Source organism: Podarcis pityusensis, assembly GCF_964106645.2.
Source record: "Podarcis pityusensis genome assembly, chromosome: 16".
NCBI classification, from domain to species: Eukaryota; Metazoa; Chordata; class Lepidosauria; order Squamata; family Lacertidae; genus Podarcis; species Podarcis pityusensis.
In genome coordinates, this window is record NC_138041.1 from 4,680,042 (window position 1) to 4,697,656 (window position 17,615).

General features: G+C 48.6%; 1 protein-coding gene across 3 annotated transcripts in view; it reads right to left on the reverse strand.

Annotated features, from left to right (window-relative positions):
• The window catches only part of PI4KB (phosphatidylinositol 4-kinase beta), a 49,633-nt gene that overhangs the window by 4,281 nt on the left and 27,737 nt on the right, over positions 1 to 17,615 (reverse strand). The window contains exons 4-13 of one of the 3 annotated variants that reach the window (XM_080984579.1): positions 16,835 to 16,879; positions 9,421 to 9,648; positions 8,427 to 8,654; positions 7,294 to 7,403; positions 6,311 to 6,415; positions 5,963 to 6,086; positions 4,758 to 5,023; positions 3,009 to 3,141; positions 1,722 to 1,842; positions 1,179 to 1,253 (exon numbers count right to left, since the gene is read on the reverse strand). In XM_080984579.1, the coding sequence (XP_080840705.1) occupies positions 1,179 to 1,253; positions 1,722 to 1,842; positions 3,009 to 3,141; positions 4,758 to 5,023; positions 5,963 to 6,086; positions 6,311 to 6,415; positions 7,294 to 7,403; positions 8,427 to 8,654; positions 9,421 to 9,648; positions 16,835 to 16,879 (1,435 nt within the window). The remainder of the gene's footprint in view (positions 1 to 1,178; positions 1,254 to 1,721; positions 1,843 to 3,008; positions 3,142 to 4,757; positions 5,024 to 5,962; positions 6,087 to 6,310; positions 6,416 to 7,293; positions 7,404 to 8,426; positions 8,655 to 9,420; positions 9,649 to 16,834; positions 16,880 to 17,615) is intronic. The other 2 variants (XM_080984577.1, XM_080984578.1) reach the window with 2 other exon arrangements.

Here is a 17,615-nt window from a genome sequence, read left to right on the forward strand (position 1 = left end):
CAGCCAGATGGATGGCACAGAAATTATGATATTATTATTATTATTATTACTCCATGATGGTGACCGTGACCACGGTTTACTGTATTTTTCTCTCTATAAGATGCACCAGACCATAAGACGCACCTAGTTTTTGGAGGAGGAAAACAAGAAAATAAATATTCTGAATCCCAGAAGCCAGAACAGCAAGAGGGATCGCTGCGCAGCCTGCATTTGCTCCATAAGACGCACACACATTCCCCCTTGCTTTTTAGGAAGGGAAAGGTGCGTCTTACAGTGCGAAAAATACGGTAAGCTGTCATTTAGCACTTAGCACAGGCACCCCCAACCTTTGGCCCTCCAGATGTTTTGGACTACAATTCCCATCATCCCTGACCACTGGTCCTGTTAGCGAAGGATCATGGGAGTTGTAGACCAAAACATCTGGAGGGCCACAGGTTGGGGGTTCCTGACCTAGCATATATATCTGAGTTTCTATATCTGAGTATCGTTATGATTTTTTTTTGGGGGGGGCAACACGATTGCCTCCCACCGTGTCCACCCATAAAGGTTGGTGCCACCACTATGAAGGCCCCTCTGTAGCCGCCATTCAACTCGTCGGCGTAGGTTACTGCCTGGAAAGCGAAGGCTGCGTCGAGGGCTTTAAAATTGGCTCGTTCATGGTAAATGCCAAATGATACCCCGCAGAACTATGCAAAACAGGCACTCTCACGACCCTGCTCTTCTGCCCAATCGCAGCCCACTTTTCGTAGAGGGGGTGGGCAGGATGTGCCCTTTTTTGGAAGCCTTGAACTGCCTTGCTCCAACAGGTCCTTAAAGAGCCACTGAAATCTTATGGGGAAGGGGGAAGCTTTTAAAAATAGGGAGGAACACCCTGTGGGAATTATGCAATTCGTGGAGGATAAAAGTACCAACAGCTGCTATTTGCAGTAGGTAGCTAAAGGGAAGCCTGAATACTCAGGAGCAGTCTACCTCCAAATGCCAGGTGTTGCAGAGGTCAAGTATAAATAAAGGGGCTGGCCATCACTGTCTCTGGGAACTACTTCCAGAGAGGGGTGCCAGCCTCTTGCGGCAAAAAAACACACCAGACCAGGCGGACCTTTGGCCTGATCAAGCAAGGCAGTTGTGTTACTTTCTTATGGACTAGCAACTTATCCGAATACGCTGCTCTCGACACTCACTGATGACCTGAGCTACTGCGGGGGCCTGAGACTCCTGCGTTTCACCCAAGCAACACTGGCAACCTGCAGGACAAACTGATAACAAGCGCTCTGGTTACTTTTTTAAGAGAAACAAAAAAACCCCTATCCTTTCTAAAAGGCCAGTGCCTCCTTTCGGCCGCTGATTAAAGCGGCTTACAAGTTTCCTTGTGCTTCTGTCAAGAAGGCACCTGTGTTACGGGGTTATTTAGGACCATGTGACTGAATGGCGGGCTCAGCAGCTAAGGCGGTTCTTTGAAATCAGATGACAACCTGAGTTCGTGTGTGCGCTGGGAGAAAACTACCCAGGTGGGTTTGGAGACCGGTGTTCCCAGAACCCTTTGCAGCGTCCCAGCAATCCTGGGCCTGGCAGTGCAGGTGCCCCTTTGTGGATGGGTGGACCGGGAGCCTCTCACATGTGGTGGAAGAGACACTCTACTGGCTTGGGGTGGGTGTGTTTGTGACCTGGTGGCCTGGCCTGAAACCCCAAAGCTGCCCAGGTACCCCCAAACCCACAAAAGCTACCTTGTTGCATTATCTCCACAATCTGGACGACTTTATCCATGTGCTTCCGAGCGGCGATGAGGCCTTGCAGCATCAGCATCTTGTAATAGTTGAACATGTCGCCATCCAAGCCTCCCATGACCTGAAAGGGGGCAAGGGGGAAAAGGAGGAAAGTTCAAGATGGGCGTCCAAAGAAGGGCTGGAGGAACAGGGAGGAGATTGCAGAGACCTCCCTAAGGACTGGAAGGCTTAAAGCTTTCATGCATGCAAAAAACTGTGGCAAACCCTAGAAATATTCTGTTGGGAGCCGCCCAGAGTGGCTGGGGAAACTCAGCCAGATGGGTGGGGTATTAATAATAATAATAATAATTAATAATAGCTGTCAGGGAAATGTCATCGGCTCAGAGGCGAGAGATGGAGGGGCAGTTGTGTTACAGGGAACCTCCGAAAATCTTGCAAAGCAGTTCCTCTTCCGGCGAGGAGGAAAGCCCCACCTCCTGTGGAGAAGAGGTGCAAGGACCAGAGGATACTAGTAAGAGCTTTAACACCGCGCCTGAGCAAGCCGGAGAGGAGGGAGGCACGCCCTTGTCATCGCCCGTCATGCGCAGTAGTTTGAGGCGCAGGGAGGGGTGGAAAAGGCTGGGGTGACGAAACTTTTATGTTGGGGGAGGTACACGAACAGACCACTCCCAGATTCTGCTAGCAATTGAGCCAGACATGAACTTATGACGCTCTTCACTGTAAATAGTTTGCACCAAAATAAAGCCTGTAAAAGACAGGTCAGAGTCCTGCCTGGTTACTCTCGAGCAACCGCAATAGCACCCCACAAATAGCACCTGAAGAGCCTGCTGGATCAGGCCAATGGCCCACTAGTCCAGCAGCCTATCCTCACAGTGGCTGACCAGATGCCCGTGCGAATCCTGCAAGCAGGACATGAGAACAAGGGCAACTCTCCCTTCCTGCAGTTTCCAGCAAATGGGGTTCAGAAGCATCAGACATCATGGCTAGCAGCCATCGATAGCCCTCTCCTCCATGAGGAGTTTGATTTCTTTCGATGGGATTGCTTCAGCAAAAGGCTGCCTGCGCCTGAGACAATGTGTGGGTTGACCCACCTCCTCAGCTTCAAAGAAGCATAAATAAGAAATACGCCTTAACTAGACCTCTTGGCCACAGGCTGCTTCCTCATGTCCTCCCTGCCCCTTCTTTAGAATATTCAAAAACTGCTTGATCCAAGAAACTTCTCGCAAAGAACTGCGGACAAAAAACAAGGCAGGAGTTCTCTCTCCCTTCCACCCACCGCCAACTTACATCGACGAACTCAGAGGTGAGTTTGAAGGCCGATGTCTCAAAGCCGAGATTCCGGGGTGAGCTGGAGAGGATGAACCCGAAATCTATGTGGATTATGTGTCCGTCTGCATCCAGCAAGATATTGCCATTGTGCCTTTTGGGGTGGGGGGTGTTGCAGGGTGGGAGGAGACAGGACAGAAAAAAACATTGTTTATTGCATTCCTATCTTGCCATTTTCTACAAGGAGCTCAAGGAGGGGTATGTGGTTTCTCCCCTCCTTGTTTGGAAAAGGTCAAAGCATGGCTTTTCGTAAATTTTCCAAACACTTGCCCCTTCTCACAGATTACGTGGCAGCAAAGCTGGACCCAGGCACCTGCCTGGAGAGGACGTGATTCAAGGCGCACCAGATTTATTGTGGCCATCCTTTCCTGAGAGGAGACCAGGAAGGTAGGGACACCCACGTTGTTCTATGGGACTGCCTCTCCTGGTATGCCCTGCGGAGGACCTTAAGGTCCACAAATGACAACATTTTGGAGGTCCCAAGTCGCAAGGTGGTTAGATTGGTCTCAACTAGGGCCAGGGCCTTTTCAGTACCAGCCCCGACTTGGTGGAACGCTCTGTCCCAAGAGACTAGGGCCCTGCGGGACTTGACATCTTTCCGCAGGGCCTGCAAGACAGAGCTGTTCTGCCTGGCCTTTGGTTTGGACTCAGTCTGACCCTTATGTTTCCGATTTATGGGCTACTATTAAAATGAGGCTGCATTTTAAATTGTATTTTAACAAACTGGTTTTTTGTTTGTTTGTCCCCGTCCCCCCCATTATGTTTTATTGTAATTTTATTGGCGTTAGCCACCCTGAGCCTGGCTCTGGCTGGGGAGGGCGGGGTATAAATAAAAATTTATTTAAAAAAAAAATCCTTCCAGTAGCACCTTTAAGACCAACTAAGTTAGTTCTTGGTTAGTTAGTCCAAGAACTAACTTAGTTGGTCTTAAAGGTGCTACTGGAAGGATTTTTTTTTTATTTTGATTATGGCAGACCAACACGGCTACCTATCTGTAACTAAAAATTTATTACTATTATTATGCCTGAACCCACTTCTGGCACCCAAGTAGAAGGCAGCTTTACTGAGCGGGTTCGTGGGCTTTGACGTCTGTTCCGAGTTGGCCCTCTCTAGTTGAGGTCCAGGGTACAGGGGGATATTTAACTTACCCCAGTGGTGCCACCCTCTGGGGCCTGATGGGATTCCCTAGGGGGTCACTAAGAGGCAAGGAGCTGGCGCTGGAGCTGGAGCTGTCAATGATTCTCAGACTTCGAAAAGCCAAGATCGCTGGATGGAGTTCATCCACTTTGTTGAATTCACACAGCAAAATAGTTTCAACTGGGCTTTGAATGAATGTGCAATTAATCGTTGCTCTTTTGACTTTTATTGTGCTGTAACCTTCCTTAGTGGGTTGTGCAAACCGCTATTCCAAACCATGTTTCTTATAGGGCAGGGGTGAATTTCTGGAACCGAAAGGTTGGCGCTGCCTGAAAAAGTTTGGGAACCACTGGCGTTTAGCTTGGGGGATTGTGGAGACTAATTAGGTTCTAAGCTTAATTGTCGGAAAGTGGCTTTCCCCTTTCTTTCCATCTCTATCCCCTGCCACTGATGCACTATGGGGCTGCTCCCTCTTGCTCTGAAACTGGCAGCAGCGAGGCTTCTCTCTGCAATGTGCTGAGCACCCCTTCTGTGCCCACTGCCTTGCCCCAGCTTCCCCCAGGAACCCCTCACCTGTCTTTGACTTGCAGCAGGTAGCAGACCAGGCAGTAGCCGGCGCAGCTCTGCACGAAGTTGCGCTGGGCGGTCAGGAAGGCCTCGGTGGTGTAGTTCCCATGCTCCTGCAGGAAGTAGTCCAGCAGAGAAAGCTGCGACTGCTTCTTGACCTGGTGGATGGAGACGGCGTTGACCACCGGCTCGATCATGCCGCTGTCGGCAGAGATGACGAGGATTTTGTATGGCTTGATCCACAGGGGGACGCGCTCCTGCTCCCAGATGGACTGGAGGAGGAAAGCAAACGAAAGAAAGGCGCTTTGCAACAGGAGACCATTGAGTTTTTTGTGTGGGGTGGGGGGAGAGAAGTCCAGCATGCAAAATGTCCCTTGCAAAATTTTGACGGGCATCTCCAGACTACAGGGGTGTCCCAGACAGGAGGAGACGCTCGAAAACCGGGGTTCCACTGTATTATGATTTTTATTCAAATTTTTATTCCACTTTTTTCCTCCAGAGAGCTCAACGTGGCGCACTTGGTTCTCTTTCACTCCATTTTATCCTCACAACCACCCTGCAAGGGAGGTTAGGCCCCCAAGAGCTGAGGAGGAATTTGAACCCAAGCAGAGACATCACCTTGCCAACAAAGGTCCATATAGTTAAAGCTCTGGTTTTCCCAGTCGTGGTGTATGGAAGTGAGAGCTGGACCATAAAGAAGGCTGATCGCCGAAGAATGGATGTTTTTGAATTCTGGTGCTGGAGGAGACTCTGGAGAGTCCCATGGACTGCAAGAAGATCAAACCTCTCCATTCTTCAGGAAATCAGCCCTGAGTGCTCACTGGAAGGACAGATCCTGAAGCTGAGGCTCCAAGACTTTGGCCGCCTCATGAGAAGTGAAGACTCCCTGGAAAAGTCCCTGATGTTGGGAAAGATGGAGGGCCCAAGGAGAAGGGGACGACAGAGGACGAGATGGTTGGACAGTGTTCTCGAAGCTACCAGCATGCGTTTGACCAAACTGCGGGAGGCAGTGGCAGACAGAAGTGCCTGGCGTGCTCTGGTCCAGGGGGTCACGAAGAGTCGGACACAAATAAATGACTAAACAACAACAACTCTCCCAGGTTGACACTCTAACCACTACACCAGCACTGCATCCGACTTGACCAAACTCAGAAGCCCTTGAGGGAGGAAAGAGAAAGGAGAAAGAGGCACGGCTGTGGAGTATTCCCTACCTGTAGCTGTTTGAGCACCTGGAAGGCCAGCAGCTCTTGCCGGAGATCATCGCCACATTTCACGATCACAGAGAGGAGGCGCCAGTTTGGGAGGTGGCCATACGGAGAGCCCTCCCGGATCCGTCTGCAACAAAGCAGCAGGAAGCAGTTGGTTCCGCCCTGGCCTGGCGCGGGAGACTCGGGCCACCCTTGCCAAGCCCTGAGGAACCCGAACAGCCCCGCTGCCCCACGCAAGAGATGGGGAGAGCCTCTCGGCCCGCAGCCAATGCCTGGCTTCTTAGCACGTCAGGCCGTGGAGACACAACTGGGGCCCCACCACCCTCTGCTCTGACCCTCCAGTGCCCTCACCTGACTTTCTCCTGCCACGGCTCCTTCAGGGCGACAGCAGAAGGGTCTTCGGGGTCCCTCTTGAAGGATGTTGGAGTGTGGGCAAGCTGTTCCGAGAGGCGTCTCCTGCAAGAGGAAAGAGAAATGTTAATTTGGGGGGGGGGGGTGTAGGAGTGCAAATATCCAGAGTGTGGGGTCAGGTGGGATTACTATGAGGAATTAGATAATATGCATCAAGCCATTGTGTCCACGATGAATGCATTGCCTTGACTGGGTTTGATACACTGACAATAATTTCTGATCAAATCCCACAACCCTCTGCATCTCTGGCCATTTCCTCTATAGTCCATTTCTCTTGCTTGACAAGTCACGTACACAGCCCAGTTGCTTTGCCAGGCATGCATCCTGGGCCATAAAGATAGTGGGCAAGTTTATTTGATATAGCTTTTCTGATATGTTAATCTTAGGATGTTAATCTTAGGGCCAGGAAACAGATCTCACCTAAAGGTGAGAATGGTCGCTGTCCTCCTGGCCATCCTTCCTATCATGTGTATTGCTTGCTTATGACCTCAGGGGTTGCCAAATGCACTCCTTTGTAGTTCTGTTTTATTTACCCCATGCTTAATTAGTTTTGGTAGTCTAACGGTGTCCCCACATGGGGTTTGTTGAAATGCTCAGAAAAAATCTGATTGGTTCTTACGAACACTCTGTAAAAGGCTCTTTTGGGAATAAAACGACCTGGGCCGGAGGGTGGCGAGACACAGAATATTATACGCACCCTTCCCAGAGTCTTGCTGGTTCAAGCCTCTGAGTGTATTCTTATTAATCAGAGTTCAATCCTTCCTTTACTTTGAGAACGCCTCAGGGGGGATTTTGCTACACACGGAAGCGGAACTGGATTATACTATTCTCAGGTTTTTGGGGTTTTTATAAGGGATGTTCTATTCCTAGACCTGAACCCCTCATTGCCAAGCAACGGACGTTTCTTCTAGACTCCCACTCACCTGATATCTCCAGCAGCTATGAAGACGGGCTCTTTGCTCTCCTGGCTGGTGATGCTGTCCACAGAGAACTGGGAGATGTTGTCACAGCTGTTGGTGTGAATCTCTGGGAGCTGGAGAACAAAGGAAGGAAGGAAGAGCTCAATGGAAGCAGAGAGGTTTCATTCGTTTCCGTGGCACATTGTTGAAGGAAAAGCCCTGCTTTCAGCATCGCTTTAGCTGTACCTTCAAGGCCATCAAAAAAGATGCAGTCCATTTCACCCTTCTGACAAAGGTAATTGAATTCCTGATCCAGGGATTTTTCTTGGGCCTTTTTGGCTTTATTGTGACCAACTATAAGCCTCTTGTCTTCATCAGGGATCAAGTCAGCACCCATAAAAGTGGTGACAGCAGCAGCGGTACGTACTTGGTGTAATTAATGCCAATTCATAACTTCCATCATTTTCATCTTAAAGGTAAAGGGACCCCTGACCGTTAGGTCCAGTTGTGACCGACTCTGGGGTTGCAGAGCTTATCTTGCTTTATTGGCCGAGGGAGCCGGCATACAGCTTCCGGGTCATGTGGCCAGCATGACTAAGCCGCTTCTGGCGAACCAGAGCAGCGCACGGAAATGCCGTTTACCTTCCCACCGGAGCGGTACCTATTCATCTACTTGCACTTTGACGTGCTTTCGAACTGCTAGGTTGGCAGGAACAGGGACCGAGCAACCCCGTCGCAGGGAATCGAACTGCTGACCTTCTGATCGGCAAGTCCTAGGCTCTGTGGTTTAACCCACAGCGCCACCCGCGTCCCCATTTTCATCTTAGGCACCAGCTATTTGTCCTTCATTTTCATCAGCAGAGAAAATTATTTCATTGGACAGCACTGAAGCCCCTTGCTGACTTATCAAGCCTTCTTCTCTCGTCTTCTTGCTCCTCCTGCTTTTTTACATGTCTGTTATGCATAAGGGAGATTTGGCACGCTAATCTGATGTGCTCCGATAATTCTTAATGATTTTTATGCATTTCTCCCCCTTTTTTCACACAAAAGGTTTGAATAAGACGAGTTTAAAGTGACTGGAAATATTCCACCAAAACGTTAAAAAGTCAACCTTTTTATATTTGCGAAGCTAAATGATAATGATTTCATCGAAATACCTCCACCTGCAGCTCCCCAATGTCGTCCACAGACCAAGCCTCGTCATCGTTGTCGTAGTTGGGGACAGTGGTGAAGCTGCTGGCCCGCTGCTCGTGCGTGATCCCGCACTCTGGGAGGTTCTCCACGGATCGCGTGCTACGGATACGGTTCTCTGGGATCCGGGCCGGGACGTTAGTGGTGTCGAAGTTTTCACATTCAAGTACTTCCACATAGATTAGGTAAGGAGCCTGAAGACGGGGAGGAGGGAGGGAGAAAGAGAAAGGACTCTGACTGGACAAGTTTACAACGTCTGACAAAACAGGACGGGAGATTTGTGGTGATGTTTTGGGGACAGGCAGCTTATTTCTACTCTGGGCGAAGGAGGGCTCAGTGCACTGTTCTTCCCAACACTTGGCTCCTATTGCTAATTGCAAAGTGTGCCTCTGCCTCCATCATTATTAACTTTCCCTTGGGAAAAGCTCCCTTCAAACTGTTTCTGCATGGATCCAGAAAAATGCATTCAAAGTTATGCATCGATGGTATACATATCTACCATTACCGAGCGAAACGACTAAAAACTGATCAGCCATGTGTTTGAGAAATGCATTGGTTTTCTTGTCTGCTTAACTCATGTGTGGGTTGTTGGTTTGTCCGTTAATACTAAGTCCCAGATTTTTGAGTTTCAGATTTCAAGCAGGTCTGTGTTTAGTCTTCTAACGCCTTGAGGTAGCAAGGCGTGCTGCAGTCATCAGGTGATAAATGAGATCCTTATGGGAAAGATGTCAAGCAGTTTTCCAGCACTAGGACAGAAGTGCCGTTCCCCGTTTCTGCCCAAAACAAAAAGACTTCGGACACTGCCACCACATGTGGATCCATGAGCCGGTGACCTTACAATTTCTCCCGCACACAGCTGATGTGTTTTCAGCCTTGGGATCTACCTCTGAGTAGAATTTAGCTGGATGCAACCCGATTCCACTGGAGCTCTTGCCCCCGTTCCTTCCTCAGCCCCCTTACCTTGTCCTTGGAGTTCAGCACGACGGCCTGGGTGTGTGGGACCCGCACCACGTGGTGGTCAAACCCAGCGGTGGGGAGCCAGACACGGGCTGGCAGCTTGTGGTTGAGCAGGGAGAGCTCGGAGATGAGGCGCTGCGTCTTCTGCTCTTTGGTTGGCAGCGTCGTCAGGCGCTTCCCGATGGCCATCAGAGACTTGATGAACTCTCGCTCCGGGGCCAGGCGGACGGGCTGCGCAGGGTTGTGGGGCTCCCCCGCCCCCAATTTTAGAGGGAGGGAGAGAAGGAGACAGAAGTTGGAAGCGGTTTTTGCACAGAGGGTGCCTGCCTTGAGGACCCTCAGGAGTTACAGGAGGATGCCAATTTTTGCCTGACAAATGAGAGAAATGTTCCTATTCTGATTAAAGCCATCTGAATGACCAGGATTAGGTCGGGCCGAGAGGATACCTAGTTCAGTCTTCTGCCCACCACCCTGGGGATGGGATCCAGCTCACGTCTAACTCAGGCCACATTTGCACCATACATTTAAAGCACTATGATACGGCTTTAAACAATCATGGCTCCCCCTCCAAAGAATTCTGGGAACTGTAGTTTAAGGGCGCTGGGGGTTGTTGGGAGATCCCCTATTCCACGCACAGAGCTATGGTTGCCAAAGTGGTTTAAAAGGGAGCTCTGGGACTGTAGCTCTCTCCCCCTCCTATGCAGCCTCCCGAGAACACTCCCACACCCTGAACAAACTACAGTTTCCCAAGATTCTCCAGGGTAGGTGAGAAGCCATGACTGTTTAAAGCAGCATGATGTTGCTTTAAATAGGAAACGCAGGTGGGGCTATATGATCTCACTTTAAACAGTCATGGCGTCCCCAAAGAATTCTGGGAACTGTAAAGGCACTGGGAGTGGTTAGGAGATACTCTACTGCCTTCCCTGCACAGAGCTACAATTCTTTGAGTTCACTTTGAAAGACTATATTTCCCCCCCTTTTAACACAGGTTAGTAACGGCAACAAGGGTTCAATTTGACAGGGGCTGCCTAAACAACATAGGCTACCCGCCTACTATTGGGTCACATCCACACTAAACATTTGAGAAGCAGGAACTGTCGTTTATCCCCATGGAACTATAATTCCCAGCATCCTTAACACGCTACACTCCTTACTTTGGTGGCAAGCCATGTGCTTTAAAACGATGGTGTGGATGTGACCTTAAGACTGCAAAAAGGCAACAAATCCACATTTGAGTCTTCTTTAACCGCCACCCCCCCTTGGAACATTCTCATTTTCTTGCAGATGTCTTGAAACCTGAAGCCACCCGCCTCAAACCCCAGCAAAACATTTAACCTTTTACTCTTGATTGACACCAGCCTTCCTCTCCAAAAAAAACCCACAGAGAGGTTGCTCTTTCTCAAATAGCCAGCAGAGGGTGCGAAAAGCTAGGAATCCTTTGAAAGAACACCAAGCGGTGCTGCGCAGAAGTTGCTGCCCTCGCTGCTAAAAAGTCCAAATTGTTGACAAGCGTTTGTGAACAATGCCAGCTTTATAGATAAAGTCGTACCTTGGAAGTTGAACGAAATCCGTTCCGGGAGTCCATTCGACTTCCAAAACGTTTGGAAACCAAGGCGCGGCTTCTGATTGGCTGCAGGAACCTCCTGCAGCCAATCGGAACCCGTGTTTGGGTTCCAAAGAATGTTCGCAAACCGGAACACTCACTTCCGGGTCGGCGGCGTTTGGGAGCCAAAACGTTTGACTCGCAAGGCTTCCAAGGTACGACTGTACAGTATATATATATAAAACCAACCTAGCAAGGAAGAGAAGAGACTGTGTGTTTTCCTGTTTGCTTTTTAAGCAAGTAGTTTATATGATTTATAATTGTTAAGCGATTAAACGCTTAGGAATGTCAAGAAGACACCCACAGGAACCGTCACCTGTGAAAAGAGGATGAGGAACACCTGCGGAGTCCCACAGCTGTGCCTCCATGGCCAATGGTAAGGTTAGGGTGCCGCGTGGTCCAAGAAACACTTGGATGGCCACAGATGCCTCCGTCACCCTTGGGGTTAAAATCACAGAAGGTTGAACCCAAAGGGCGCCAAGAGGTGCGCTGTCCACTCCAGAAAGGCATTCGGACCCAGTCACCCTCAAAATAAAGCCACATTGGACTACCTTTCAGGGCCGTCAGGATGCTGAGACGCTGGACCGATTTAGGCACTGGAAACTATATACAGCTAATTATTTCCACTGATGATGGTGATTATTAACATCACAGTGGGGGGGGGGGATTCCATTTCCTGCATAACTGCTCCCTGCCCACCCCCCTTCTTCAAAAACAACCGGCTTCACTTCAGCAGTTTACTCTCCCGTCACAGGAAAGGGTTTTTTGTTTTTTTTAAAAAAAGGATAATTTGAAATTAATAAGCCATTCCTGCCACCACCAAAACCAAGCGCTGGTCAAAGAGACATGCAGTAAAGGGGAAGGGGGGGGCAAGAGAAGGGTGTTAACTGTATGAAGCTGGTGATGAAGTAGAGAGCACGCAAAAAGAGGGGGGGAAGGTTTTTTGGGAGGGGGAAAGAGAAAGTTAAGAGGGGGAATGAAGGTGAAGAGCACAGAGGAGAGAGACTGCCCTGGTTTGAGGGAGGAAGGGATTCCCTGACAGCTTTGGGGTGTGTGGGGAAAAAGGGGGGGCTTTGGGGCTGTTGTGTTGCCAACACAAAGTTTCCCATCTCTCCCACACTGGGGGAATCAGGTCACACCTGATGCAACTGGAACTTTTGCCACGTTAAGACGCCTTAAGGAGCCACCAGGATTCCCTGTTGGGGTCTCCCCTCACCACCACCAGAACAGGTAATACCCCACCTCGGGTTGCTACAGAGCCCCACAAAGCAGCAAATTAGGGTAGCTGGGATTCAGTTCTCAGCAGCGCTGTTTACCAAGAAGCCCTGGCTCCGCTGAGACTTGCCCCTGGCCTAATCGGAATTATAGGACCGCAGCCAAGAACAACATAGGAAATCTCTTAACGTTTCTGTAAAAAGATTTTGGAACAAAGAACTCTGGGTTTTCCAGATTCCAGAGTTTTTCCAGCAAAGGGGAGGGGAAAAGGCAAGGGTCCGAAGCAGAGTTGTATGCCAGCCTGTAGAGAGGATCTGTATGGTTTGTGGGAGCTGGAAAAGATCAACCGCCTGAGATCCTGGAAAAAAACTAAGGCCTGAAAGTGTCTGATCAGGGTGGGCTGGCTTCAGCCGCCTTCTGCAGTCAGGCTCCTGCTCCTGCCCTCCATGAAATAAACCACGGTTTAGTGTTACATGCAGGCCAGGCCAAATGTATAGCTATGGTTTGCTCACAATCATCCCTTCTCGTCTCCTTTCTAAATTCAGACTGTAGGGTCCTTGGGGCTGGCACTTAACTTTGTTAAGGAGGCATAGGCAAACTCGGCCCTCCAGATGTTTTGGGACTACAACTCCCATCATCCCTGACCGCCGGTCCTGTTAGCTAGGGATGACGGGAGTTGTAGTCCCAAAACATCTGGAGGGCAGAGTCTGCCTATGCCTGTTGTTAAGTGCTAGTGCTTAGATAGCACCATAAGCCACAACCCAAAGAGGAAGCAGGTGAAGATCCGTTCTTCTCCCCCCACCCCTAAAAAAACAACACTGTAGGAACCTACAGCGCCTCTGGATGTCGTTGGACTTCAGCTCCCATCATCCCTGGCTCTTAGCCATGCTGGCAGGGGCTGATGGGAGTCGGAGTCCCTCACCCTCGCACCCACATTATAGCAAAGCCTTACGCTTCAGATTCCTGGGGAGGGCCAACCAAGGAAGGGGGGGGGAGGCGCTGCTTACATTTGGAAGTGGCCAAACAGATTGACAAGCAAGCAAGATGGTGTCCAATGAAGCAAGGCAAATCTTTCCGTTCCACTTTCTTTCAATTTCTCAACCTCTTTCCCACCTGAAATTCTGCCTGCCACATTTCCGCGCCAGTCTTTGAATGATGATAGTTTTAAAGCACTCACAAACCTGCCGGTGTTTTAGTGCGCGTCATTCCTAATACACTGATTTTCAGATGCGATCTCCCCCCAAACATACACATTTCCTGCATGCTTGTTTTCTAAATGAATTGTTTTTGTAAACACTTTCCCCTAATACGCACATGCATTACTTTTTATTTTATTTTACAAAAATAAATAAATTCAACTTTGGAGAATTGCACTGCAAAACCCAGAGAACTGTGGGGTGTCTGTGTACTGGGTTTTGGGAAGCATTAAACATGAACCAAAATTGATATCCCCTCCCCTCCCCTTGTCCCATATTGAAGCAAGAGGGAGGTGGGATGGATTTGAGAGAAGAGAAAGGCTGGGTTGATTGATACAAGACAGAATGGATTTAAAGTCAGGGAGGAGTTTTCGATTGGAGGAACTGAAGGATCTTCCCCAAAGTCCAAGCCTATGTTCTCATCACGAGCTCATACGTTGATTCCACCCATTATCAAGAAGAGGGTCGGGTATTCTTAGGGGAGAAGAAGAATCAGGTATAATTGCTAAAAGCAAAAATTTCAACGAAAAGAGGGGAGAAATTATTTGTAGACAGATGAGGGAAGAAAGAAGACAAGCAAATGAAAATTTCTACTCAACACAAGGAGCGCCAAATTAAAAATATATGTAATAATTGAAGGGCAGCAGAGAGAACAGCATTTCCTCTTTTAATTGCTCATCTGAGCAAAGAGAAACAAAATATGAATACGGAAGGCCTGCGACGAACAATTCAATGGTGCTTCCAAATGTTTTCCTTATTCAGGCCGTATCTTCAAAGCAGGCAGGTCACTTGCCGCAAGACTTCCACCACCACCAGCCTTGTGCAGCCCGAGGTAGTGCTGTGGATACGCTGAACTTGACTTTGAAAAATGAAACACAAAAATCCCTTTGCTCCCAAAACAAGAAGAGGGTGCGTAATTCAGAATGAAATATTCCGCAGTGTAATCCAATTTGAAAAGCCGACTCCATCTCCGTGAGCCCAAGGGAGGAGTCAATTCTTGTTTCATCAAAAATTAGCATCTGAAATTGCTCAGCTTCCTCTCCCCTCCCCATTCATTTTCCTTTGGTGCTGTGTATATTAGAATGCAAGCCAACAGGAAGTAAAGACTATCTTGTTTTTTAAATGTTTGTGTGTTTGGGTTCAGATGCTTCATATATATTATAAAATGGTAAGTCACTGCAAATGCAATGCTAAGGACTAAACAAAGCTCTTGGAATGCTGAACTCTTCATGAGTGATATGAATTAACAATGGGCTGTCCTATGTATAAAAGGCCCTTTGGGCTTATAAAATGCCACGTGTAAGACCACGAAGAAAGGCCACGAGATTAACTACTGTACTTGCTTTGTAGGAGGCCTAGAACTCTAGCTGTAAGAGGATAAAATGTAATAGTGCAGCAGCAGCAGCAGCAGCTAGGCTTCCTTCCACTTATAAACATTTCAGGAAAATCAAACTGGGTGCACTTCTAGAAACAGGTTTGCTTCTCACAATTTACAGAGCCTGAAATACCTGCTTGAGGGTTATGAGGTGTGTGTGTGGCTAGACCTGGGAGAATGGCACAGGGCAAGGGCTGGAATCATATAAGAAGGGACTACTGGGATACACTATGGTTGTGAAACATCACTGCCTGTTTGGGAGTACAGTGGTACCTCGAGTTACGTTACCTTTGGGTAACGTAATTTTGAGTTATGAACGCAGCAAACCCGGAAGTGTATACTTCCAGATTTCGCTTCACGCATGCGCAGGAGCGCTCTATCGCACTGCATGAGTGTACAGAAGCGGCGCTTCCGGATACAGACTTTTTGGGGTAAGTACGGACCCCCAGTACGAATTACGTTCGTATCCAGAGGGTCCACTGTACCCACCAGAGGGTCCACCATTCCACTGTCTGTCTGGATCACTGCCCCCCACCCATGTGAGCACTAAACCATGGTTTACCAAACCAGGGTTTGTCAAACCATGGTTTATTGCTATGCGTGAATACTGCCCAGCAGCTTAACTATGGTTAGAGGCTGCTCGTTAAGGGAAATGATTTATTAAACTTACTGTTAAGCATAGGTGAGCATTACGTGTGAACAGAGACCACCTCAACTGTGGTTAGGAGCTGTTGCTGCCCCAAAGCTTTACGAGTGAAGAGTAGCTAAAAGTCCAAATTGCTTCAAGGTTCAGCAGCTATTGGCTGGTGCTTTTTGTTGGATGAGTTAACAGAAGGCTCATTTAGTTTGTACCTCAAGGGTTAAATCTGTCAAGTGTTCAAGTTAACTGGCCCAAAGGGGGATGGGGTGGAGGTTTTGCATAGCAACGAAATAGAATGGCATAGCATTCACTAAGGCAGCACATGCCCTGATTGGCTGTGTCATTGTGATCAAGTTTTTCCCCCTCTGTATATGGGGTCCACCGTCTCACTGCTATGTACAAGGGCTTAAACCAAGGAAGAAAAAGCCTTTGTGTTCCTATCTCCTCAAATTATACAGTGGTTTTGTTCAGCTTTGCTCTGTGAAGTGTTATCAGAGCTTTTCTGCCTGGAATCTGCCTGTATTATTTAACACTTTTTAACTACAGTGGTACCTTGGTTTAAGAACAGCTTAGTTTATGAACAACTTGGACTAAGAACACTGCAAACCTGGAAGTAGGTGTTTTGGTTTGTGAACTTTGCCTTGGTTTAAGAACACGTTCTGCTTCCTGTTGAGTGTAAATTGAGTTCCCTGCTGCTATGGGAAAGCATGCCTTGGTTAAAGAACGCTTTGGTTTAAGAAAGGACTTCCGGAGCGGATTAAGTTCGTAAACCAAGGTACCACTGTATTTGGTGACACAGTAAACCAAGGCTTTTTAAACAATGGCGTGGCTCCAACTGTGCCTCTATTAACTATGGTTAAGCGTTATGTGCCATAGAGACCACTGGCTGCCAATTTGCACTTGACACGACTTTAGTATAAACAAGACAAACCTGCTGGGGAGCCTCATACCATGCAGAGCTCCACAACCCCCCTTCCCAAGCTCAACATGCACGCGGGTGGCGCATGAGTGATGGGAGAGAGAGAGAGAGAGAGAGAGAGAGAGAGAGGCATGACAGCCAAGGAAGTTGGTTAGCCAAAGAGGCTGAGTCAAAAATGGCTAACAGCAGTGTAGTATTTGGCTCGCTGGGGTGATTTTATTTCATTTTTTCCAAAGTGGTGGAAGAGAAGAGAGGAATGGATTTTGCCTTTGATGCTCTGCAAGATGCGTTTGCCAAGGGTGATTGGCGGGCTTAGCAAAGTGGCTTAAGATGACAACAGAGAGGAAATGCTGCTGCGAAAGAAATTATTTGTTGTTGATTTTTGGTAAATCACGGGAAGGGAAGCAGGCAGCCCAGTTGGAAGAGGTGGGGGAGAAAAACCAAAAAAGCTGAAACGCAGGCCACTTACGGAGCAAAATGATCTATCAAGGCTCTCCGTACTCGATGACAACTCCTGAGAAATGAATGAGAGGGAGGGGGAAAGGGGTGGGGGGTTTTTTGTTTTCGTTTTTTTTAAATGTAAAAAAGGAAGGGAGAGGGAGGGAGAAAGTCGAGGAGAGAAAAGGCAAGTTTTTTGTTTTTAAAAAAACCAGCTCTGCACATTCCCTCCCCACCTGCCCCATCTCAACAGAGAGAACAAACTGCAGGCGCTTTGCACAGCAAAACAACCCCCCCCCTCCAGGTAAAACAACTCAGTGGCGGAATATTCTGTCCTCAGAGAAACAGCGCTTTGCTTCCGACACAGGAGAGCCAGAGGAAGCCAACTTCTCTTCCTGCTGCTTGCTCCAGCACCTGGTATTCAGAGGTACATTCTGGAAGCCAGTGCAACTGCGTCGTCTTCTGAATGCCGCAGAGCTGTGACTCCCCGACTAACAACATCTGGGAAGGGCCAAAGCTCCCCATCCCTGATTTAAGCCATCCAGGCTACAAGCAGTTGACAAACCTGTCCTATGATCTTATTTGAAGGTTATCTGAGCTAGCAGTGCTCCCTGGAGCCCACAAATTCTTTAAGTTAATGCGGAATAATTAAGACACTTGGATGCCATGGAAGGCAGCAGGAAAGGTCTGGCTTAATGCCTACAGGTTGAACAACCTGTCTTTTTCCCCCCCAGAGGTTGCCTGCTTTCCAAAATGCCTCCCTGGAGACTGGAGGCTTGGCAGAGGCGCTGAGGATTTTAGAGACTAGATAC